The sequence below is a fragment of the Mastigoproctus giganteus genome, chromosome 1 (genome assembly GCF_048544385.1).
Source record: "Mastigoproctus giganteus isolate SK-2022 chromosome 1, ASM4854438v1, whole genome shotgun sequence".
Classification (NCBI taxonomy): Eukaryota; Metazoa; Arthropoda; class Arachnida; order Uropygi; family Thelyphonidae; genus Mastigoproctus; species Mastigoproctus giganteus.
In genome coordinates, this window is record NC_143575.1 from 216,895,695 (window position 1) to 216,922,134 (window position 26,440).

Genomic DNA, 26,440 nt, shown 5'->3' on the forward strand with positions numbered 1-26,440 from the left:
GTTATACCTTCAGTTCCTGCAGAATATTTTTCAGACCTCCTTGATAATAATAATGTTGCACTTTAGCAATGCCAGAACATGTGGTTTATGCATGATGGTGCACTGGCACATTTTGCTTGAGTTGTGACTCAGTATCTAACTAGAGGGTATGGTCAACGGTGGATAGGTAGAGGTGGGCCTGTAATGTGGCCTCCCAAATCATGAGACTTAAATCCTATGGATTTTTGTATCTGGGATCATGTAAAAAGCTTGGTATACACTTCTGACATTAACACATTTGAGGAATTGCAGCATAGGGTTAAAGGAGCCTTTCAGAAAATCAGAAATGACCCAGGAATGCCTGAGAGGATTCGCAACTCAACTCAGAGAAGAGTACAAAGCTGGGTACGGATGCAAGGATAGCATTTTGAACACCTTTTGTAACATCTGCAAAATCCTGTGGTGTTGAAACCAAAAATTAAAAATGTATTATCTTATATTTAATAAAACCACCCTTAGCAAAGGATTCACAGCTTTTTGCTAAACTTGTGCCCCTATAGTCAGGCACAGATTAACAGAAAATGTGGATTATCTCAAACGGTTCATTTTCAGCCCAGTGTTCACTGGGATGTGTTTGCTTATTTTAGTTTGTACTTTCCACCTTTTAATTATTGAAACACCCTGTATATACAGTGCATTCCGGTTAATTGGGGCAGCCGCTTATTTGGGGCAAATTATGAAGAACAGAAACAAAGCAAATATTTATCCTGAATTTGTTCTGCTTATTTGGGCCAACTCACCACTTAATTGGGGACATGAAGGTCTTGATTGAACAATAAACTATATTTAGATGGTGCCCACAAACATCTAAATTTAGTTTATTGAACAATAAACTAATTTAGATGGTTTGTAACAAAGAGATCATGCGGGCAGCAACTGAATCAGTTATTGTGAAGTCGTGCTGTACAGTGGTTGTTTACTTTTGTTCTGTGTCGTGGTAATCAGATTCTGAAGAAATTTTGCTTGCAGTTGTTTACGATCACACTAGGTACATATGTATACATCTTGTGGGTTAGAATAGATTAAAAACTGTACCAAACAGTGCACTGATTTTGGTTTGCCCCTCCCCTTTTTTTTCAGTACATTTAAAACCCCTGTCAAGATGCCACGTAAAGATTTGTTGCTCTCAGAAAGAATCGCTATTCTTGACAAGATAAAAAGTCAACCTCCTAACATCAGTCATCATCAGCTAGTGGAGATAATAGAGGTGCCAAAATCTACAATTTCACCACTGCTACAGCAACAAGAAAAACTTAGAGTGGACATTGCATGTGAATTTAAAGAAAACACCTCATAAGCGAAAGAGGGAAGGCAAAGATCCAGACGTTGAAGATGCTTTGAATCAATGGTTTTTCACTGTATCTAAACGAGGAGTATGTGTAAGCAGCCCTTTGCTAAAAACCAAGTCAGAAGAGTTGGCCAAAAAGCTAGGTCACGTAAATTTCAAAGCGACGGATGGTTGGTTGTCTCAATGGAAGTGTAGACATGACATTAGTTACAGAAAAGTACATGGCGAGAAAGACAGTGCTAATGCTACAAGTGCTGAGCAATGGAAATCTGAAAAACTGCCAGAGTTGCTTAAAAAATTTAGTGGGGATGACATTTACAACGCAGATGAAACAGGTCTGTATTATTGTGCTATGCCGGATGGTTCCCTTGGCTATCAACACATAACACTGTCCGGTTCAAAGAAAGCAATGGATCGTGTAACAGTGTTGTGCTGCTCAAACATGTCAGGAAATGATAAACTCAAACTTTTGGTTATTGGTAAAAGTGCCAAACCTCGTTGTTTCAAGGGGCTTACAATAGGCAGTTTGCCACTTTTGTATTATGTCAATAAGAAGGCGTGGATGACCACACATATTTTTACACAATGGCTAATGAACTGGGATGCGGAACTGCAACGGAAATCCAGAAAAATTCTGTTGATATTGGACAACTGCACCACACACTCTAATGTATCTGGTTTAAAAAGTATTGAACAGGAATTTTTACCCCCTAACAACACCACATCCCCAATGCAGCCTATGGACGTGGGAATTATAAAAAATTTGAAGACCTATTATTGCGGAAAGCTGGTTAATCACATCCTTGAAGCAATTGAGGAAAATCTGCAAAGGTTACTGCAAAAGTTTCAGTGTTAAAAACTGTACAATTTATTGCCGATAGCTGGCGAGGAATAAGCAGCAAAACAATTTGGAATTGTTTTGCTAAATGTGGTTTCACGACTAATTGTGATTCAGATGCGATAAGCTGTACAGAAAATGAAATGGCTTTGGAACTGCAACAGGTCCAAAATTATGAAGAATTTTGAACGATTGATGATAACCTTCAATGCTGCAATGAAAATGAAGATTATGAGGAAACGATTACTTAACAAATTGCGGCAAAACACTCAGAGACACCAAAAGACCAAGAAAATGATGACGATGATACACCTAAGCGAGTGACTAACCAGGATGCCAGGAAATGTATCGCTGAATTGAGATGTTATTTCATGCAGGAAGGCAGGCCTTTATCAGCATTAGATACCTTCGTCGATTTTGTTCAATTGCAATCCATAAGGAGAACACGTCAGGGTACACTTCATAATTTTTTTCAAAGTAAGAATCCTTAAGTAATATGTAACCTTTGCTTGACACAGACATTATTCTGTACTGTATCTTCATTTTACATATGTACATTATATGTACATACGACATTTTGTTTGCTTTTAGCTTTAGTTATTTTTAAATAAATGTTTATACCAATATAACTTAAATACAGTGCGCTTTCTTTAAATACCACATTTCCTTTATTTTATTCATACCTTTTTGCCTCTGTTAGAATGTGCTTTTCGGCTCATTAAAATTTCGCTTAATTGGGGGAGCCACTTAATTGGGCCAAAGTAATCTGTCCCGGTGTGTCCCAATTAACTGGAATCGACTGTGTATGTATATATATATATATATATGTATATAATTATTTATTCATTTTATTATAATTTAACTTTATTTAATATAATTCAATGATAGTATAATTCAATGATAGTATATGTATATATATATATACACGTTTACAATAGTTCGATTTTCTTAAGTACTGGTGTTTTTTACATATAGGTATTGGCGTTAATACAATACTGGTCTTTAAGTTAGCCTTGTCTCGGTTATCTTAAATTCAGTATTGTATTATACTTATATTCTTATATACTTATATTCAGTAAAGACCAGTATTGTATTAACGCCAATACCTATATGTAAAAAACACCAGTACTTAAGAAAATCGAACTATTGTAAACGTATATACACTGGCACGTATAATGTTCAATTGGCCAACATGGCAATAACAATGGCATTAACGATGCACAAAAGACAGATTAAGAAACAATAGAATGATAATACAAAAGAATTATAATACAAAAGAATATATATATATATATATATATATATATATATATACAGAATCAAATTACTAAAGTGTGGAACTGTGATATTATAATTGCTAAAGAATTAAACAGAGATATTATATGATAATATTAACCAATCGGATTAATGCCATCAGCGATAGAACATTACATCGGTCGTTAAATATATGCAGTAATGAAATAAAGTTAAAATGTAAAGGCCATCCTGTAGTTTAAAAAACCCGATGTAATCCATGATCCAACCGGACCCTAGGCAACAATGGTTAAACATAAATATTAAAATCAATAAAAATATACATAATACGCCATCCATGGAAAAAGATACTTTGCAAGGGACTTTGTCGAGAGCTAAACCCCTACAAAATACCAAACCTATATGTATTATATATATATTTTTTTATGATTCTCTACTTTAGCTGACTTTTTTTTGATTAACCTACCAACTACCAGCCCTGATTATGTCGTATAGTATATATTGATAATGTTTTTTTATCACTTTGCTGCTGGTTTTCCAACAATGGTTTTTATCCAGGATTTAGTCAATCTGAATTGAAAGGACAGAAACATTTTTGGGCTTTCTTTTCACTCTATCTAAATTAATCTGCCTCTACTGAAGTTGCTTGACAAAAATATATGATTTTTCTTCTGTCAAAGTGGAAGAAAGAGTTCTAAAAGTACGATGATTTTTTCTCCAAATAGTTTGGTAAGCAGTGAATGTGTTAAAGAATGTTCTTTTAATAATTTCATGGTATAATTATCATTGTATGTTGCTATAAAATTAAGTGAACTAATTTCTGAAAATCATTTTTTCATTTTTTAGGATGAAATAGTAAGAAAGGTGTATTTCAGAAGAGAAACAGTTTTTACTTTATTGAATTTTGATTTACATATAAAATTTTCTTTATTAATTTATAATTTACTTATTTAGGTATATATGTTAGAAAAATCAAGAGTAGGTCGCAGACCTGAAGGAGAGTCCAATTTCAACATTTTTTATCAGTTGTTGGCAGGTGCTGATGATATACTCAGGTGGGGTATTTTTCTTGTAATATGTATTTAAGAGTTTATTAATTTAGTATTTTATGTACTAAAATGTCTGTTATTGCATATAGAATTAAATACCTGTACATGGTTTTATGTATATTATTATAAAATTCATAAAATGATTTTTTTAAATCCTCTCAAAGATGAGTCCATGGTGCATATCTTTAAATAATATTTCCTTTAAAATAGTGTCATTGTGCACCATGTTTTTTGTAGTATCTTGCATTTCTCCAGCAACTTTGAAATGACAACTTTCTGACAATTATTTTATCCCTAAACAAAAAAAAAAAAAACAAATTGAATGCTGTTATTCCATGGTTAGTGTAGTACTGTTTAATTGATATGGATATATACAATCCATTCCAGTTATTTGGGACACATCGGGACTAGTGCATTTTGGCCCGATTAAGTGGCTGCCCCAATTATCCGAATTTTCATGTAAATAGTTAAAATACAATGTACCCCCCCTTTACAATTAGTTCACTCTACAATCAAATCAAGTTACGACGAACTCAACATAGTAAAGTACCGTTCACTATACGATGTGCAGTAAGCGCCAGTCATTGTGATCACGCTTGTGAATTGAATTTAATTCTATTAAACAGCGATTCTAATTAGCGAAAATAGGAGGAATATTATTCATAAAGCAAAGATATATTAAGCACAAATTTACCCTTTATTACCTTACCAATTAAAAAATTAAATGATACGTGAAAATCGGAAGAATATACGTGATAATCGGAATAATTAATACATACTGTAATATGTACATATGAACTAGTTGACATTTCTGTTCGCTGACATTTGTGGGTGGGGGTTAAAATTTAAAACATTAAAAAGATAAGGAATCAATAACAAAGAACATGGCACACACACATTGCAAGTAACACAATACATGCAAGTGAGAACGGAGTAACGAGTTACAAAGCTTTAAAAATAGGAATGACGAGAAGATCTGAAAATTAATTTTTTTATACAATTGAAGATTTCACTAACAGAAAAGCCCAACAAATAGGTGACTGCTAATTGTTTTTATATTTTTTTGTATGGGGGGGGCATTTTTTTTATTGTTCTTAATGTAAAAAAAAAAGAAGTTTTAATACAGTATACAATACTGTACAATATAAATTATGTTGCAGTTTGGCCTTTGATTTATGGATATCAGAAAGGTTTTTTTTTTATGTCATAAATTTCACAAAGTTTTTGTGAAATTTATGCTACTGAGACTCCTTGTTCTAATTTCTGTATTTCTGTGCCACATTTAAGTTCACACGCTTTCTTTTAACTCCTCTATTACTTGATGCCATTTTAAATTGTAAAGATTGCAAAATTATTTAATAAATAATGTCACAATTCAGAAGTCACAGAAACACTATGTATACAACCTGACCGCATGATAGCTTTAGGCAGACTGAGACCGAAACAAAGTGAGTTGGTAGACCTGAGTGTCCGAGTCACATTCAGCTTGCAAGTCACTGCCTGCTCTTATCTATAATCTGGGAAAACAGCTATTTGAACATGTTTTCAGAAAGAATAAAAAACAATTTCCTGAATTTGATTATACAAATAAAAGTAGGTAATTATCAAAACAATAATGGAAATAGGTAATTATTATTAATTTTTAATTAATAATAACACTGAAGTTTTGTATAACTTAAAAAAAATAATATGGTTGAGATTAATATGTACATTACTGTATTATTATTTGTCCGGTCCGTTAAATCGAGGATTTACTGTACTGTAAAATCTGAAAAAGGTAACATGCTTGCCTTGTATGATGTATGTGGATGTGATTTCTCAATTTCAAGTGGCAAGAAACATGATGTAATTATTCATTTGCAAACAGATAAGCATATGAGCAATGTGCAGTGCATAGAAAGAAATACAGAAATAGATGTGGCATTCTACAGTGACAGTGATGTTACATGTGCCAAATGTTTATTTGCATCTTTTTTCACAGATCATAATCTTCTTTTCAGTTTTGCTGCTCATGCAGGCATATTGTGAAATATGTTTCCTGATAGTGAAATAATAAAAAATACAGTTATAGAATTAAAAAACAAAGGTGTTTTTAGTGAAGTTGCATGAGTAGGGAAAGAAGAGGTAGTGATTGCTCTGAAATATGGACCATTTTCAGTTGCCAGAGACGGCAGTAAACAAAGTAATTTCAAGTTTTATCCCATTGTGGTGACAGTAATTTAAAAAAAAAAAAAAAAAAAAAAAGCAATGAATCAAAAACAGCTTGGGCTGGGTAACAGCATTGGAAAATGCTAAAAAGAAAAATAGACCTGAAAAACTTCAACTGATGCATGCCACTGAAGTGAAAAAAAAAGTTGAAGCTTGTGTACATGCCATCTGTCTTCAGTTAAATGTGTCACTAGACTGTTAGATTAGTAGTAACTAATCTAACAGTCTAGTAATACATTTAGTCTAATCTAAGAATAGGTTGGAATTAGTGGGAAAAGTAATAAAAGCACTTTTCAATTACAAAATTGAAAATTTAACCAGAGATCACAAGCAAGTGGCACTGACTCATGTTCAAGAGTTCACAATTGAAGTTTTGAATGAAGACAAATTGAACTCCCTAAGAAAAGAAATTTAGAAATTGTAAACTTCTTGTGAAAGCAGTCCCAAACAGGTAAAGCAAACTGATAATTTTAAGAATGTTATTCTCACTCATACAGAAATTCTATTCCTCATGTTGCAACAGTTCTCATTGAAAAATTGTTCTTATAAAAGCCAAGGTAGCACAAATTTCAACAATTGGCAGTGCATTATTTTCAAATTTGATAATTTTGCAAACAGGTTTTTAGTACTTCTTTTTGTTGTTAAAGATAAATGTTTTTACAGGGATGGGATATGCTTATATAGAAGGGGGTGCAATGCAAGGATATTTGCTGATGCTATTGAGGCAGTGTTAAGTGGTCAGAAAACTGCTAGCTTGTTAGTATACATAGACTAATAGATTAACTGGAGCTGCAGGCAGAGGTGAAAGTGGTTCTTGCATTACTTCTATTGGAACATGGAGCAGCCTGGAAAGCAAGGTGTTGGTGATTTCAAGCCATGCTGTGGGTGTCATGGAACAAGTAAATGCATGGGGTGTGTTAGAGTAACTAAGAGTAAGAACAGGTGCATGTGTACTAGCATGCACACTAATGCTAGGAGCAAAGTAAGTAAATTTGAATTTGAAATACTGATTAGGTCATTGGAGATATGATGTCACTCAGACATAAGAATGCAGAATTTGAATATGGAGAGTACAATGTGTACAGAAAAGACAGAAGTTAGGGGGTCATTCTCTTAGTTAAGAAGCATATATTATCAAAGGCCATGCATATAGTCGACATGGGTAGCCAGCACAATGTCGAGTCAGTTTAGAGTGACATAAGCACTGGGAAAATGAAAATGAGAGGAGTGTGCTATAGGCTTAATGACTGTGATGAGTATAACAAACAGTATAACAATTCAGAATATCTTAGAATGAGGGATTTTAACTTTAGCGATACTGATGGGAACTTGTGTGTTGGTCACTTGCACACTAGCAAAACTTTTGTGGATTTATTGATAACTGTTTTTCTACAGCAGCATGTTAGAGAGGCAACAAGAGTAAGCAGTACTCATGATCTGATTATCAGCAGTGATTTTTCATGCATTAAGAATCTGCTGGCAAAAGATCCAGTAAATGGCAATGATCACACTCTGCTGATATGAGATTTACTTACAGACATAACTACTGTCAAGAGTAAATGGAAGGGCTTTTGTAAGGATGGCAACAGTCCTGTCAACAGTTTTTATATTGTGTGCAATGGGACCAACTGATGATGTTACCATCTGCAAATTCTAAATGGGAAGCATTCAAGCAAATAACCATAGAAGTTACTAGCTTTTCATTACATATCATACCAATATATATACACTATGCTGAAATAGAAAGGGTGCAAGAATATTTGCTGATGCTATCGAGGCAGTGTTAGGTGGGTCGGAAAACTGCTAGCTTGGGGGGAGACAAAGACCAATAGATTGACAGTAGCCACTGGCAGAGGTGAAAGAGATTCTTGCACTGCTTCTATTAGAATGAGCAGAAGCCTGAAAAACAAGATGCATGGTATTTCAGAGACTGCTGGGAGCCATTGCGGTACAAGTAAACACATGGGTTGTGTTAGGGTAGCTAAGAATAGAAACAGGTGCAGGTATACTTGCGTGTACACCAATGCTAGGAGTTTAGTAAATAAATTTGATGAATTTGAGGTATTGCTCAAAACATCAAAGGCAGATATTGTTGGGATATCAGAGACGTGGTGTCACACAGATATAAGGGATGCAGAAATGCAATTTGGGGAGTACAACGTCTACAGAAAGGATAGACAGGATAGGAAGGGGGAGGGGTTATGCTATTAGTTAAGAAACACATAAAAACCAAGGAAGTGAAGCCAGTCGACATCGCTGGACAGTGCAGTGTTGAGTCAGTTTGGTGTGACATAAGCATTGGGAGATCAAAATTGAGAGTAGGAGTATGCTATAGGCCTAATGACTCTGATGAGTATAATAAGGAACTGTACAGGGAAATAGAGTGGGCCAGTAAATCAGAGAGTCTTATAATGGGAGATTTTAATTTCCCAGATATTGACTGGAATTTGGGGGCTGGTTACTCACACACTAGCAGGGCTTTTGTGGATTTATTGGATGATTGTTTTCTACATCAGCATGTTCGGGAGGCAACTAGAGGGAGTAATACTCTTGATTTGATTATCAGCAGTGATTCTTCATGCTTTAAGAATCTGCAGATAAATGAACCACTAGGTGGCAGTGATCACAGTGTGCTGAAGTGGGATTTACTGAAAGAGGTAACTACCATTAGGGGTAAAGGGAAGGGTTATTGCTTCCGTAAAGGCGACTACGATGGACTGAGACAGTATTTAAATTCTATACAGTGGGACCAACTGATGATGTTACCAACAGCAAATTCAAAATGGGAAGCATTCAAAGAACTTATCTTGGAAGCTACTAGGCTTTACATACCAACTAAGAAATATTGTTCAAGGTTTAGGCCAAAATGGATGTCAGATGAACTAATGAGGCATATGGCAGAGAAGAAAAATGCATGGGATACTTACAAATTAACACATGACACAGAAGCCTATGATAGATACAAGTTGATATGCAACCAAGTTACAAAGGAGGTTAGGCAGGCGAAGGCAGATTACGAGAAATCCTTGGCAAGGGATGCAAAGAAAAACAGCAAAGAGTTCTTTACTTATGTAAACTCTAGAAGGAAGGGGATGAATCAGATTGGTCCACTTGATATTGATGGGTCAAGTGTTGATGATCCTGCTCAGGTAGCTAACAAACTAAATGAATATTTTGCATCGACATTCACACATGAGGAGTTATTCAGCAAGGGGAATGCCAGAGGTGTATTCAACTCTAGCAGTAAGCTACAGAATCTTGAAATAACTGGGAGTAAAGTGTAGGAGAAACTGTTGAAGATAAACACAAGAAAGGCACCCGGGGTGGATGGGATCTATCCAGTTATATTAAAGGAGGCAGCAAAGGAAGTAAGCAAACCCTTAGCCATAATTATGAGAGCTTCCTTGGACTCAGGGGAGGTACCCATAGACTGGAAATGTGCAAATGTGACCCCAATTCACAAAGGAGGATCCAAAGGCTGACACAAGTAATTATAGACCTGTGAGCTTAACTTCTGTTCCAGGAAAATTAATGGAGGCACTGGTTAAAGAAGCACTGCAGGATCATTTAGACAAGACTTCAGTTATAGCTCAGACAGAGCATGGTTTTGTTAAGGGGAAGTCTTGCCTGACCAACTTGATTGGATACTATGATGCAGTCACAAAAGAACTGGATGCAGGGAATAACTTTGATATTATATACTTGGATCTTAGAAAGGCTTTTGATACTGTTGCACATGGAAGACTGCTACACAAATTGGAGCAGTGTGACATTGGAGGCAAATTGCTGCTATGGATAAAGGGGTGGTTGAGGGGGAGAAGACAGAGAGTGGTAATCAATGGACACTGCTCATCGTGGACTAATGTTATTAGTGGAGTCCCTCAGGGCTCAGCGTTGGGTCCATTATTGTTTTCTGTATTTATAAATGATATTGATGATGGTATATCAAGCTTAATGTCCAAGTTTGCAGATGATACAAAGGTTGGCAGGGTTGTCAAGGACACTACTGACACTATGCTGCTGCAACAGGATCTGGAAAGGTTGAGCAGATGGGCTGAGAGGTGGCAAATGAAGTTTAACATTGACAAATGTAAAGTACTACACATGGGAAAAAGCAACCCCAGAGCAACGTATCAACTCTGTGGTACTACACTGACAGTGGTAGAGAATGAATGGGACTTGGGGGTGATTGTGCAGGCAGATATGAAGTTCTCTGAGCAGTGCAGACGGGCTGCAAGAGTAGCTCATGGAGTATTGTCAATGATATACAGGAATTTTTCCAGCAGGGATAAGGAGGTGATTATTCCATTGTATAAGGCAATGGTCAGGCCACACCTAGAGTACTGTATACAGGTCTGGAGGCCTCATTTCAAGAAGGATGTAGAGCTGCTGGAACGAGTACAGAGAAGGGCAACAAGATTAGTGAATGGAACAAAGGGGTGCTCTTACGAAGAAAGGCTTAAGTTTTGCAAATTACAGTGTCTGGAGACTAGGCACCAGCGAGGTGATCTGATAGAGGTGTATAAAGCCTTGAATGGTTTAAGCATGCTCAATGCTGATGGGATTCTTCCTCTAGCTCAGAAAAATCGCCTGAGAGGGCATAAATTCAAATTGAGGAAAGACAGATGTAGGATAGACGTGCGGAAATTTGCCTTTAGCCAGCGGGTGGTTGGTTGGTGGAACAGACTGCCATCCCTTGTGGTGGAGGTTGATAGCCTAAATAAGTTTAAGGCTCAGCTGGACAGGTATTTTGAACGAACAGAGGGGTGAAGTGGAAGTGGGTTTTTTTTTTTTTTTTGGCTGATGCTGCATAAGCTTGCTTTCTTGCATCAAATGCCTCTACTAATGCTAATGCTGCCACTTTATTAGGTACACCTACCTAGTAGCATGTTGAGCCTTCAAAACAGCCTGAACTCATCTAGGTATGGATTTAACAAGATGCTGAAAACGTGCAGGAATGGAGTACCATGCAGACATGTAGTAGTAGTGGCATGTGATGCAAGAAAAAAAGCATTATGAGCTTATGCAGCATCAGCCAAAAAAAATAAAAATTACAAAACAATCCCCTATAAATATTTGTCCACTTTCTCCTTAAATTTATTTAACCTATCAACTTCCACAATGACAGATGGAAGTTTGTTCCAGCAATTAACCACCCGCTGGCTAAAGGCAAATTTCCGCACATCTATTCTACCTCTGTCCTTCCTCAATTTCAATTTATGCCCCCTTAGGTTCGTAATCTGAACAAGTGGAAGAATCCCATCAGAATTCAGCGTGCTCAACCCATTCAAGGCCTTATGCAACTCAATCAGATCACCTCACAGTTGCCTAGTCTCCAGCTGCTGCAATTTGCAGAACTTAAGACTCTCTTGGTAAGAGGATCCCTTCATTCCCCTCACCAATTGTGTTGTCCTAATCTGTACATGCTCAAGAAAATCTACATCCTTCCTAAAATGAGGCCTCCAGACCTGCACACAGTACTCAAGGCGTGGCCTGACCATTGCCTTATACAGAGGGACAGTCACCTCCTTTTCCCTGCTAACAAAATTCCTGTATATCATTGACAACACTCCATGACATACCCTGGCAGCCTGTCTGCATTGCTCAGAAAAATTTCATATCTGACTGCACAATTACTCCCAGGTCTTTTTCATTTTCTACCTCCTTAAGTGTAGTACCACACAGTTGGTACATTTCTTTGGGGTTACTTCTACCCATATGCAGTACTTTGCAGTTGTCAATGTAAAACTTCAGTTGCCACTTCTCAGCCCATCTGCCCAAATTTTCTAGATCCTGTTGCAGTAACACACTGCCATTACTGTCGTTAACAACTCTGCCAACCTTTGTATCATCTGCAAACTTTGATACTAAGCCTGATATACCTTCATCAATATCATTGATAAATATACAAAACAACAGCGGACCCAACACCCAACCCTGTGGGATTCCACTAATAACATTAGTCCACGAAGAGCAGCACCCATTGATTACCACCCTCTGTCTTTTCTCACTCAACCATCCTTTTATCCATTGTAGCAACTTACCCTTAATACCATTCGGCTCCAATTTGTACAATAGTCTTCCATGTGCAACAGTGTCAAAAGCTTTCCTGAAATCCAAGTATATGATATCAAAATTATTTTTTGCATCCAGTTCCTCTGTAACCACATCATAATAACCAATCAGATTTGTCAGACAAGACTTTCCCTTAACAAATCCATGCTGTGTCTGGATTATTGCTGCAGTCTTGCCTAGATGTGTCACGCAGTTCCTTGAGATTTGATGGAGGTGTAGGCCTGCAGCGAACAGCCCTTTCCAGCTCATCCCAAAGATGTTCAATAGGATTGAGATCTGTGGACTGAGCCAGCCACTGCAGCAAAGAAAAGTTATTGTCATGTTCCTGGAACAATTCCATAGTTATTTGGGCTTTGTGCACCGGTGCATTATCCTGCTGGAAATAACCATCTGACTGAGGATAAACTGTCAACATGAACGGATGCACTTGGTCAGCAACGATGTTTAGGTATGATGTGTCATTCAGACATGAATCTATGGGTATCAATGGACCCAACATGTGCCAAGATAACATTCCCCACACCATAACACTGCCCCCACCACCTTACACAGTAGTCATTTGAAATGACGGGTCCATGGATTCGTGTTGTTTTCGTCAAATTCTGAGTCTTCCCTCCACATGATGCACCAGGAACTTAGACCAAGCAACTGTTTTCCAATCCTCGATAGTCCAGTGCTGGTGTTGCTGTGCCCACAGGAGGCATGCTCTCTTGTTTTTCATTGATAACAAAAGTAGATGACGTGGCCGTCGGCTGTTGTAGCCAATTCGCAACAAAGTGCGACTAGTGGTCCATTGCGATATTTTGTTCTGTGCACCAAGGTTGTATTCTGAAGTGATGTGCGACACTGTGGTCCGTCTGTTTGCTTGCACAATTCTAGCCATCCTCCTCTGACCTCTCATCAACAAGCGATTTTCTTCCACAGGAGTGCTGTTGAGAGGGTGTTTTCTGTTTGTTGCACTATTCTCGATACACTCTTTAAACTGTGGTGTGTGAAATGTTCAGGAGAACTGCCGTTTCAGAGATGCTTTGTCCAGCATGTCTTTCACCTACTACTATGCCAAGTTCGAAGTCCGTTAGATTACTCCTTTTCCGTTAGATCACTCCCATTCTTGCTACGGGTTGTATGCTTAACTGATACTAGAAAGGTTGTTCTGCTGCATTTATATCCACAACTGTGGTCATGTGACGCAACGTTGTGGGACAAACCATTTGTGTGCACAGCAAGGGTGTACCTAATAAAGTGGCAGCACAATGTATATCATACATTATATATCATGCCAGCTGGTTGGTATGATGTATATCATGCCAGCTGGTTGGTATGATATACATCATAATAAATGGTGCCTCCGTAGCCAGGTGGGAAGGAGCAGCAGTGCGTAGCACACGCTTCTTGATTAGACCGGGGTTTGAGCCCGTCACCACCAAATACAGAGGATGCGGAAAGGTCAGGGAATAACCACCACATATCCCGGAGCAATATGGCCTTAGTTGCTAATGCTCCTAAAAAGCAAATAACAACAACATCATACTAATGATATATATCATACTAAATGGTTGATATAATATTATATATAGTTGGTATCATAATTATTATACAATATTGCAGTGGTTACCAAACTGTGCTGTGTGGGTCCCAAAGGATCCACAAACAGTTCCCAGGGGATCCGTAGGTATATTTCTGTAATGGCTACTTTGAATTTTAATTATTTTTTTAATTAAAGGAATTATGTTTTGTTAAAAATAATCACAAAACTTCTTTAATTGGCGATATATTTATTTTGTATGACAGTTAGAATATCTAGTTGAGAAGCCACCATTACCCATGAAGCGAGTGACAATCAGATTATTTAATTACAAAGATATTAGATAATTAAAAAGTATGTTGCATGTGGACATAGAAATAAAAATATGCATGTTAAATTAACAGACTTGCATTGTTGCACTCCCTACAGATTTTAGTAATCTGTAGCTGTGACTTTCACCTATAACTAAACTAAACGGATCACCAGTTCAGTTTAGTCATAGTTCATATAGCACTAACATAATTACAAGGGAAGTGGAGTAGTTATTTTTATTAGCTACAGTAGTGTCATTGAAGTAATGTGCAGTAACGTTAATATTAATTTGTTTTTTTTATTTATCATGGATCAGTGGCTAAAAAGAGGTAGTTTAAGTAAATAATCAAGTACTACTACAATAAGTACATCTGTAACCAGAAAAGAAGGTTATAAGTGAATCTAAATGTTTTTCGTTGCTATCCTTTATCACCAGTTTTAGAACTGCAGAAAGTAGTAAAAAATGGAAATACAATGATTTGTCTCTGGGGTTTACATATACAAATGATGAACTTGCCTCTGATGCCCTATGTCTTGTGCAACAAAATGTTATCAAACTTCTATGTTACCTGCCAAACTTTGTAGACATCATGATACTGATCACTGTGACTATAAGGATATTAGATTTTTCAAGTGTAAACTTGAGGCATTAACAAACCCTCAGGACCTTATGGTGAAAAGTTCAAAAACTGATAATGAAAATGCTACAGAGGCCTCCTACAGGATAAGTTACTGTATTGCACTTGCAGCGAAGCCCATGCAATTGCAAAAACCATAATTAAGCCAATTGTGGTGGAAACAGCAACTTTTTTCTTGGTGAACAGTCGAAAAGAAACTTTAAACAGTTATTATCTAATAATACTGTTAAACATTGAATTTAAGATCTGTCAGGTATAGAAAAACAATTGGTGTCATAACTTAAATTAAGCTTTGCTTTTTCGTTGCAACTCGACTAATCAACAAACGTCTAAGTGCTAGCAGTATTACTTGTTCCATAACAAAATCGAGGAAGATTTACTGCTCTAAAATCTTTTGAAAGTCCTGCGACTGAAAAAGAAATGATTAATGTCATAAATAGTTACACGATAGAACATGAAATCAGTTGGGAAAAGTGCACTGATGGGGCCAGAGAAATGACAGAAGAAATGCCAGGGATGGTGGTATGTATCAAAAAGTTGGCGCTGTCTTGTTCGAGTAGTCATTGTGTGTTCCATCGACACGCATTTGTCAAAATGATGGAAAGATATCTAAAAACTATGTTGGAGAGTGCTGTAATGATAGTGAACCACATTAAAAATAGACCACTTAATAACAGAGTTTTTAAGTTACTTTGTGAAGAAATTGGCAGTGGGCAAAAACACTGCTGCTTCATCAGAAAGAAGGTTAAACTCTAACAAGAACTTTTCTAGGAGAAAAGTTCTTGTTAAGTTTAACTTTGCTTGGAAATTTCTTTTTTTTTATTGACCACCCATTTTATTTTTCTCACTGTTTGGTAAATACACCTTTGCTGCGAAATTGGCATACTTAGCAGACATTTTTAAAAGAATTAACGAACTAAATCTCTCATGTTAAGAAAAGAGTGTCAATATTCATAACAAGGGACAGAATTGTATCTTTTCAATGTAAACTTGAATTTTGGAAGAGTAAAGTAAAAAGGCAGTACCAAATGCTTTCCAACTCTGAGTGACTTTTTGATAGAGACAATGTAGCCTGGAAGAAACTATTTATGGTAGCATGTTTTGCAAGATATGTTTCAGAAGTACTTCTCATCTTCTATTGACGATGCTATCTGGGTCAGAAGTCTATTTTGTATTTCAGAGAAACCAGATGGCAAGTCTGTGCAAAATTATGAGTGTTTGGTAGATATTACATCTTATACTAGCTGAAACAGAAATTCAGTGAACTTCCTCTAGTTGAATTCTGGTGCAATCTTCTTCTTCAGGAATATCCGCAAATGTCTAAATATGCAGTGCTCAAACTTCTTCTGTTTCCCCACAACTTATTCTGTTCAAAGCTGGATTTTCAAGGTATGCAGCAACAAAATCTGAATATTGTTACAGACTGGATGTCACACCCAATATGAGAATTCAGTTGTCTACTATCTCTCAGTTGTCACAACTGCAGCAGCAGAGTGCAATTTCATTGTGACAGCAGTAACTATTTATTGGTATTGTGTATAATGTGGGTTTTTCTGAAGAAGAATATGTTTAATTTGAACATTACCCTGTATTGAAATCATTTTTGCAGTGACAAGAGATATTCAATAATAAATATCTAAACAGAATTCTACTAAATAAGACAACCATTCATTGCACTATATTGCATTGTATAGAGTTTTCACTGAACAGGTTAATGGCCATTACTGTAAGTAAACAGCTTTAACAGAATATAAACTGTAGGAAGTTGAAGTGCTTTAATTTGAAATCTGGGAAATCTCTCTTGAAGCTTCAGTGATATGGATTGACATATTGAAATGTGCATCGAGCCACAAAAAAAAGTTAATGTATAGTAACAAGTTCAGCTGGGTATCATACTGTTGTGTGCCATTTCATTTGCCCAGAGATAAACCTTTTAGACAACCTATTTTTCTTGGGTGAAGTGTGGTTTTATTTCAGGTTACATCAGTGGCTAGAATAATTGAATATCACAGAAAATCCCTTCACAATACTGGAAAGAAATCACAAAAGTTTTGTTGTTGTGGTGTTCCATCTCACATAGGAGGATTATAGAGCTGATTTTCTTTAAGGAGACAGGATACCGCGAATAAGTAACAATATTTCATAAATGGGTTGCCACTATTATAACAACAGGGTAACTACTTCCCACCAAAGAGGGACCAAAAAGCCTTGAAATTGTGCCGTATAGGTGGTGGTATCTGCCGAGAATAAGTAACAAGTCTTCTCCCTAGGCGCAGCATTACTTATTCAAGGTAATACAATACCATGACAACTCATTGTGAAGGTATTCACAATATGAGATATAATTAAAACAATGTATTAAAACTACCTTGGTAATAGAAATGATGTGTGTGCATTACCCTTGCATAATTCAATTCCTTCATACTCTTAGGCATTAACCAAGAAATATATTTTAAGTTATATATATTTGTTTCTAAAAAAAATTTAATGCATTAACAACTGGGTTGTATTTTAATTTGATTATTGCACATTGGGTTGGATTTTAATTGGATAATCCTATATAAATAAGCACCTGTCTTGTGAATGATTTCCTATATTGCATTTCAGGAAAGAGTTATATCTGGATGATCTGCATGATGCTAATTTTGTGACATCATCATCATGGGTAAGTTTGTTTTTTTTCTGCTATGTATTTATTTTTATTTACTCAGAATATTGTAAAAATAATACTTTTCTGAGGTTGAAGAAATGCACTATGCAGTTTGCTTTGGCAAGTAAATTTTTTTTTAGAACAACATGAAATAACATGAAATGTCTGCCAGGTGCAAAGGTTGATGATGTAGAGTGGATATCATCTTTTAAGGGCACAAAAGGTGATATAGTTGTACACGTTGGCACTAATGATATCAAGAGTAGGAGATCGGCAGAATTACTTAACAAGTACAGGTCACTGTTGAAAAAAAGCCGTGAATTAGGGTTGAATTTGAAAGTGTCTGCAATTCTGTCCAGACACGATAGGAGGGAGTATATGATGAGAGCCTTGTTGATCAATTCGGCCCTGAAGAGATTGTGCAAGGCTCAAGGGGGTAGAATTTTTTTCAGCCTGGACTGTACTTGTTAACAGGAGAGACTGCTTCTACAGGGATGGGATACACTTAAATAGAAAGGGTGCAAGAATATTTGCTGATGCTATTGAGGCAGTGTTAGGTGGGTCGGAAAACTGCTAGCTTGGGGGGGGAGACAAAGACTAATAGATTAACAGTAGCCACTGGCAGAGGTGAAAGAGATTCTTGCACTACTTCTATTGGAATGAGCAGAAGCCCGAAAAACAAGATGCAGGATATTTCAGAGACTGCTGGGAGTCATTGCGTACAAGTAAACACATGAGTTGTGTTAGGGTAGCTAAGAATAGAAACAGGTGCATGTATACTTGTGTGTACACCAATGCTAGGAGTTTAGTGAATAAATTTGATGAATTTGAGGTATTGCTCAAAACATCAAAGGCAGATATTGTTGGGATATCAGAGACATGGTGTCACACAGATATAACAAATGCAGAACTGGAATTTGAGGAGTACATCTACAGAAAGGATCGCTGGACAGTGCAGTGTCGAGTCAGTTTGGTGTGACATAAGCATTATCAGATCAAAATTGAGAGTAGGAGTGTGCTATAGGCCTAATGACTCAGATGAGTATAATAAGAAACTGTACAGGGAAATAGTGGGCCAGTAAATCAGAGAGTTTTATAATAGGGGATTTTAATTTCTCAGATATTGACTGGAATTTGGGGGGCTGGTCACTCACACACTAGCAAGGCTTTTGTGGATTTATTGGATGATTGTTTTCTACATCAGCATGTTTGGGAGGCAACTAGAGGGAGTAATACTCTGGATTTGATTATCAGTAGTGATTCTTCATGCATTAAGAATCTGCAGATAAATGAACCACTAGATGGCAGTGATCACAGTGTGCTGAAGTGGGATTTACTCATAGAGGTAACTACCATTAGTGGTAAAGGGAAGGGTTATTACTTTCGTAAAGGCGACTACGATGGACTGAGACAGTATTTAAATTCTATACAGTGGGACCAACTGATGATGTTACCAACAGCAAATTCAAAATGGGAAGCATTCAAAGAACTTATCTTGGAAGCTACTAGGCTTTACATACAAACTAAGAAATATTGTTCAAGGTTTAGGCCTAAATGGTTGTCAGATGAACTAAGGAGACATATGGCAGAGAAGAAAAATGCATAGGATACCTACAAATTAACATGTGACACAGAAGCCTATGAGAGATACAAGTTGATCTGTAACCAAGTTACAAAGGAGGTTAGGCAGGCGGAGGCAGATTACGAGAATTCTTTGGCAAGGGATGCAAAGAAAAACAGCAAAGAGTTCTTTACTTATGTAAACTCTAGGAGAAGGGGATGAATCAGATTGGTCCACTTGATATCGATGGGTCAACTGTTGATGATCCTGCTCACGTAGCTAACAAACTAAATGAATATTTTGCATCGACATTCACACACGAGGAGTTATTCAGCGAGGCGAATGCCAGAAGTGTATTCAACTCTGGCAGTAAGCTAGATAATCTTGTAACAACTGAGAGTAAATTGGAGGAGAAATTTTTGAAGATAAACACAAGAAAGGCACCTGGGGTGGATGGAATCTATCCAGTTATATTAAAGGAGGCAGCAAAGGAAGTAAGCAAACCCTTAGCCATAATTATGAGAGCTTCCTTGGACTCAGGGGAGGTACCCGCAAATTGGAGATGTGCAAATGTCACCCCAATTTGCAAAGTAGGATCAAAGGCTGACACAAGTAATTATAGACCTGTGAGTTTAACTTCTGTTCCAGGAAAATTAATGGAGGCACTGGTTAAAGAAGCACTGCACGATCATCTAGATAAGACTTCAGTTATAGCTTGGACACAGCATGGTTTTCTTAAGGGGAAGTCTTGCCTGACCAATTTTATTGGATACTATGACGCAGTCACAAAAGAACTGGATGCAGGGAATAACTTAGATATTATATACTTGGATCTTAGAAAGGCTTTTGATACTGTTGCACATGGAAGACTGCCGCTGCACAAATTGGAGCAGTGTGGCATTGGAGGCAAATTGCTGCTATGGATAAAGGGGGTGGTTGAGGGGGAGAAGACAGAGAGTGTTAATCAATGGACACTGCTCATCGTGGACTAATGTTATTAGTGGAGTTCCTCAGGGTTCAATGTTGGGTCCATTATTGTTTTCTGTATTTATAAACTATATTGATGCTGGTATATCAAGCTTAATGTCCAAGTTTGCATACGATGCGAAGGTTGGTAGGGTTGTCAAGGACACTACTGACACTATGCTGCTTCAACAGGATCTGGAAAGGTTGAGCAGATGGGCTGAAAGGTGGCAAATGAAGTTGAAGATTGTTAAATGTAAAGTACTACATATGGCAAACAGCAACTACAGAGCGACGTATCAACTCTGTGGTAATACTGAGAGTGGTCTTGAATGAAAGGGACCTTGGGGTGGTTGTGCATGCAGATATGGAGTTCTCTGAGCAGTGCAGACGGGCTGCAAGAGTAGCTCATGGTGTATTGTCAATGATATATAGGAATTTTTCTAGCAGGGATAAGGAGGTGATTATTCCCTTGTATAAGGCAATGGTCAGGTGACACCTAGAGTGCTGTATACAGGTCTGGAAGCCTCATTTCAAGAAGGATGTAGAGCTGCTGGAACGAATACAGAGAAGGGCAACAAGATTAGTGAATGGAACAAATTGGTGCTCTTACGAAGAATGGCTTAAGTTTTGCAAATTACAGTGTCTGGAGACTAGGTACCCAGCGAGGTGATCTGATAGAGGTGTATAAGCCTTGAATGGTTTGAGCATGCTCAATGCTGATGCGATTGCTTCCTCTTGCTCAGAATAATCACCTGAGAGGGCATAAATTCAAATTGAGGAAAGGCAGATGTAGGATAGACGTGAAGAAATTTGCTTTTTGCCAGCGGGTGGTTGGTTGGTGGAACAGACTTACATCCCTTGTCGTGGAAGTTGATAGCCTAAACAAATTTAAGGCTCAGCTGGACAGGTATTTCGATCGAACAGAGGGGTGAAGTGGTGTTTTTTTTTTTTTTTTTTTTTTGGATGCTGCATAAGCTTGCTTTCTTGCATCAAATGCCTCTACTAATGCTAACTTTAGGTTAACTAATTAGTTTGCATCATTTAAGTGCCAAATAATTAACATGCCCAAAACTATCACCTTCGAAATTAATAAAGTAAATTATTTTGTTCGATATGTTCATTCCTATATGTTTGTTGACCAACAGAATGAACTTCATGCATCCATGAATTGTTCTAGAGATGCAGTATTTTTAAATGATATCCCCTTTTAACTCTTTCATGAGTATGCACTTATATGTACATTTCTTGTGTGAGGGACTAAAGATGTGGTTTGTGCGCACGCACGACACACACCTCCAAAAAATATCTAGACACTTATTTTCATAGCCCCATTGGACCTTTCCAGATAAATAAGTTGGCCAGACTAATGTATAAAGAAGGCATATAAAGACGGAAGAATGACTAACCTCAAATTGTTGCATTTGAGGTAGTCATTCTTGTCCAAGTACATATAGCCAAGCTGACGTGAAGGGTGTTATTTTCAGATATCACATTTGCTGGCTTGTCATTTTGTGAAATTGCTGACAGCCTACACCATTCAAAGTTAACCATTGGTGATGTTATCATGAAATGGAGGCATCATGGTACCACCATCCACTAGTGCACAGAAAGTCCATGGATACTTGCACTGTAATCAGAGAGTACTGAGTTGATGTTTTTCAGGGATTTATAACAAAAATATCATCAGAGATCACTGCAAAAACATTGGTCAAGGGTTTAAGGCATCAACAGGGGTTAAGGTCTGTATCAATACACTATATACAAAGCTCCACAGCCTCTATTTTCATGGGAGGGAAGTGGCACATAACCCAAACAGTGCTCATTACTGCTTCTAAGACCAAGGTGAGATCACTGATTGCAGTCTTGCCTTGTATTGTGAATTGAATGCTGTAATTGGTTCATAAAGCAGTGGAAGTTGGTTCTGTGGAATGATGAATCTTGTACACCCTATTCTAATCATGGCAAATGTGTGGGATGCTTAGAGAATATCTGCTGATGAATTGCATCGTGCCAACAATGTAATGTGAATGTTTGTTATGGTGGTGTGCCACTACTTCCAAGACCTCGGACATTTGCTGGATGTGCAGGAAACAATTAACATTGATATGCCTACCTTAATATTTTGGACAATTCTGTGCTCCTTACAATGTGGAAATTTTGTATAGACCTGTGTTTGTTTCAACAGGATAACACCCTGTACCATACTGCTAGTGCTGTTCAGGTATGGTTCATGGACACAAATGTACAAAAGTTGAATAGCTTATGCAGAGTCCTCATCTGAATATGGGATAAATTGGAATGTTGTGCGAGGGCAAAACTCAACACATACAACAATTGTAGCTCTACTGGTCACTCTTTCGGCAGAAATGGAGAAGGTTACAGTCTATCATTCAGTGGAATAATAGGCTGTAGTGTGTGGAGTGTATACTAGCTGCCAAAGGGGATTGATGTGCTATTGAGCTAAGTGGCATCAGTGGAAAACCAACATTGTCTAGATACTTTTTGGAGGGTGATGTACATTTTGAAGATTCTTTTAGTGCAGTATCAATAAATTAAAAATTTGTTGGTACTGTGTTGATGAAAGAACCTCAAACTCTTGAAACTATAGAGATGTGCTTCAATCTATCAGTTATGTTTGCAAATAATAGTAGTCATTTTTATATTTACGATAGTTTTGGAAATCAATGTAAGAGGGCATACCCTTTCAACAATATTTGAGATGTAGGCTTACACAAGCTGAAATTGAAGAAATGCTCTGCAATTTCTCAGATCCTGAAGTTGATGAAACTGATTGAAATTATGCACATGTGAATGTAAAGGATATTACTGCAAAGAAAAAAAAGTAATGATGAGTTTTTATTTTTTAACAGCTTTGTAATATTTTGTACAGTTGGTTTCAATTTATGTTATTTATTATTATTTTTTAAATTTTACATTTGTTTTTAACAGTCATTGGCTGTAAAGTAAAAATGGGAAAAATTTATATTTAAAAGCATTTATGTTAATTTTTAAATTTTTTATGAACTTCCACATTCCTGAAAGATTCATTCCAGTCTGTATGCATACAGTCCAGAAATCCACTCATGAAAGGGTTAAATAAATAGTATTATGATTATTAAGATCACTGTGTTTATTATAGCAGTTGAAAGTTAGCCAGCACATAAAGACAAGATAACTCTCAATTTTGCAAATGGCAAACTACAATGTCTTGTTGGATTTGCATAATATAGTGCATTTAATAGATATTAAATTAATACATAAAAGTATGTACAGATTATTTGCTGAAATGTTTATCTTCTTCCAAGGTAAATAAAAAAAAATGAACTTTAACAATTTATTCTATAGCTACTACATCTTTGAATGCATTCAGGAATGTAACAAATTTAGCCTAATATAAACAAAGGATAAATTCACCAAGAATTATATTCTTTGAACTTGCTGGCTCTAGTTTGTAGGATTATTTTGTTGGGGGATGTCCTCTGCTGCTTACCTTGCCCAGCTGTTGGGTTGAAGGACAGAGACTAACATGGATACTCATTACATCTGTTCTGTTAGCATTTCATAGGTATTCTTCTATTGGCATTATCCGGTGTTTTTAGCAAGCTGTATGGAGTGTTTATGGTGATGATGGTGTGCTCTGTAGCCTCTAGTATTAGACAGGTGATTTAATGATGATGGTGCAGTTGTGATTCTTAGTTGATGTACATCTTGGAATATTGTTATCTATTCTGGAGGGATTGTCACTCTATCTAGATTTCTGTTAACTATATTGCTGTATTTTTTTTTGAATGTGGAAGACTCATTGAAATCTCTTCTTTTTTGATAGTGGGTTATGCAAGGCATGTTTTTGTTGATGAATTATCAAAAAAAAAAAAAAAAAGAAATTCAAGGATCATGTGATTAGGAATGGAATTATAGCACTGCTTTGGCAAGGGTAGATCATATCTGATTACCTGCTAAGATTATCACAAAAGGAATTTGGTGCAAAGAATAATTTTGGCATCATTTATGTAATAAATTTTCTATATAATATTGGTGTAGATACACCATAGTTTACCCATAAATTTGAACTACGTATGTAGTGTAAAAGGCATCGTTTTAATTGTATCTCATATTGTGGGTGCCTTCGCAACGAGATAGCTGGTATTGCACTACTTCAAATAAATAACGCTTCTCTAGTAGAGAAGACTACTGTTATTTATTTGTAGTGGATACCACCACCCAGACGATCATTTCGAAGCTAGTTGGCTTCATCATCAGTGAGTGGGCAGTTACCCTGGTAATGCAACATGCCATCACTATTGCGAAGTTTGTGGAAATACATCTCTTATATTGTGGAAATAACTTCAACTGTGATGGCGTGTTGCATTACCAGGGTACCTGCCAACTCCACTGATGATGAAGCCAGCTAGCTTTGAAAAGATCGTCTGGGTGGTGGTATCCACTGAAAATAAATAACAGTAGTCTTCTCTACTAGAGAAGTGTTATTTATTTGAAGTAGTGCAATACCAGCTTTCTCGTTGTGAAGGCACCCACAATATGAGATATAATTAAAACGATGCCTTTTACACTACATACGTAGTTTAAATTTATGGGTGAACTATGGTGTATCTACACCGATATTATATAGTTAATTAATTACCTAAACTCATAAGAAATTATGCCTTGCGCATTTTGTCTTCTAATAGTAATAAATTTTGTACAATTTGCATCAATGTGGTATTAGTGGTAAGTTACTTTGGTGGGCAAAGGTATGGTTAACTGGTAGAAGAATGAATAGCTATAAATGGTGAATGCTCTTTATGGAACCACATCATGAATGGGGTCCAAAAAAGTACAGTGTTCCAGTTCCTTACTTTTCAGATATATTTAATAATGCCACTGGTATAGTTATAAGTGTTTTTTTTTTTTTTAAACAAAGGTGGATTGACGACAGTTATTTGGAGATAGGCTGAAAATGGCAGTTGTGGCATAGTATTGGTGATTGCAGGGTTCTTGTATTTTGGATAAGAATACTCACCACTATTTGGATTGCAAGATAATTGATCATGAAAAAGACTTGGGGGTAATTATACAGTATGATATGGAGTTATCTTAATGGTGCAGACAGCTTTCTAGAACTGCTTAAGAGTTTTTTTTTTTTTTTTTTTTCATCAACGATAAACAGAAACCTTGTCAGTAGAGACAAAGGGATAGTAATTCACCTCTCAGTAATTACCTTTTTGTATATTACACAATAACCACTGTATTTGTAAAAAGCAGTGGTTATAACACATCTTGAATATTGCATACATATTTGGAAATCTCATTTTAGGAAGAATGTAACCGTGTTAGTCTATAAAGAAGAGTAACAAGATTAGTTATGGGTGCAAATGAGTATTCTTATAAAAAGAAACTTGTTTAGTAAGTTGCAGTATTTGGAAACCATGCATCCTTATGGTGGCCTGATAACTTGTCATTGTATACCCTAATAAAAAAAAAGATATATATATATATATATATATATATATATATAAGCTAAATTAAAATAGGATATTTTCCAGTATATGCTTCATATAAATTTTTTTCTTCCAGTCCTGCTGTTTATTTTAGTATCTTTTTTAAAGAAAAATTTGAAGGATGTGTTAGTAGCAATACATTCCCATTTCAGTTTGTTCATTGCAGATGATTACATCGTTAAAATGCCATATGTATAGATTTATATCTCACGTCTTCACTCGTGGAACTTTTTTTTATGAATAGACTAACGTATGCTTTTCGTAGTGCAGGCAAATCATTTGAGCAGTAAATCTTACTTCTTCCCATGCTGATGGGAAGGAAGAAACTTCACTGTGTTGATGTCAGTAGGTATTCAATCTGTTCAGCAGTTGAACAAACACTGATTAAGAAAACACGATAAATCATTGGCAGTCACCATTAACAATAGTAAAAAAAAAAAGTAATAATCATATTTCACTAATAGAAATTATTATAAATGTATGATGCTTTTTTTTGTGGCCTCGTGGTCAATCCTATACAGTGCTATGCCTTTTTCAAT

At 36.5% G+C, this 26,440-nt stretch overlaps 1 protein-coding gene across 1 annotated transcript in view; it reads left to right on the top strand.

Annotated features, from left to right (window-relative positions):
• Positions 1 to 26,440, top strand: part of Mhcl (Myosin heavy chain-like) — a 938,273-nt gene that overhangs the window by 130,489 nt on the left and 781,344 nt on the right. Inside the window, exons 7-8 of the mRNA XM_090376088.1 lie at positions 4,374 to 4,474; positions 17,834 to 17,891. Of these exons, the coding sequence (XP_090232214.1) occupies positions 4,374 to 4,474; positions 17,834 to 17,891 (159 nt within the window). The remainder of the gene's footprint in view (positions 1 to 4,373; positions 4,475 to 17,833; positions 17,892 to 26,440) is intronic.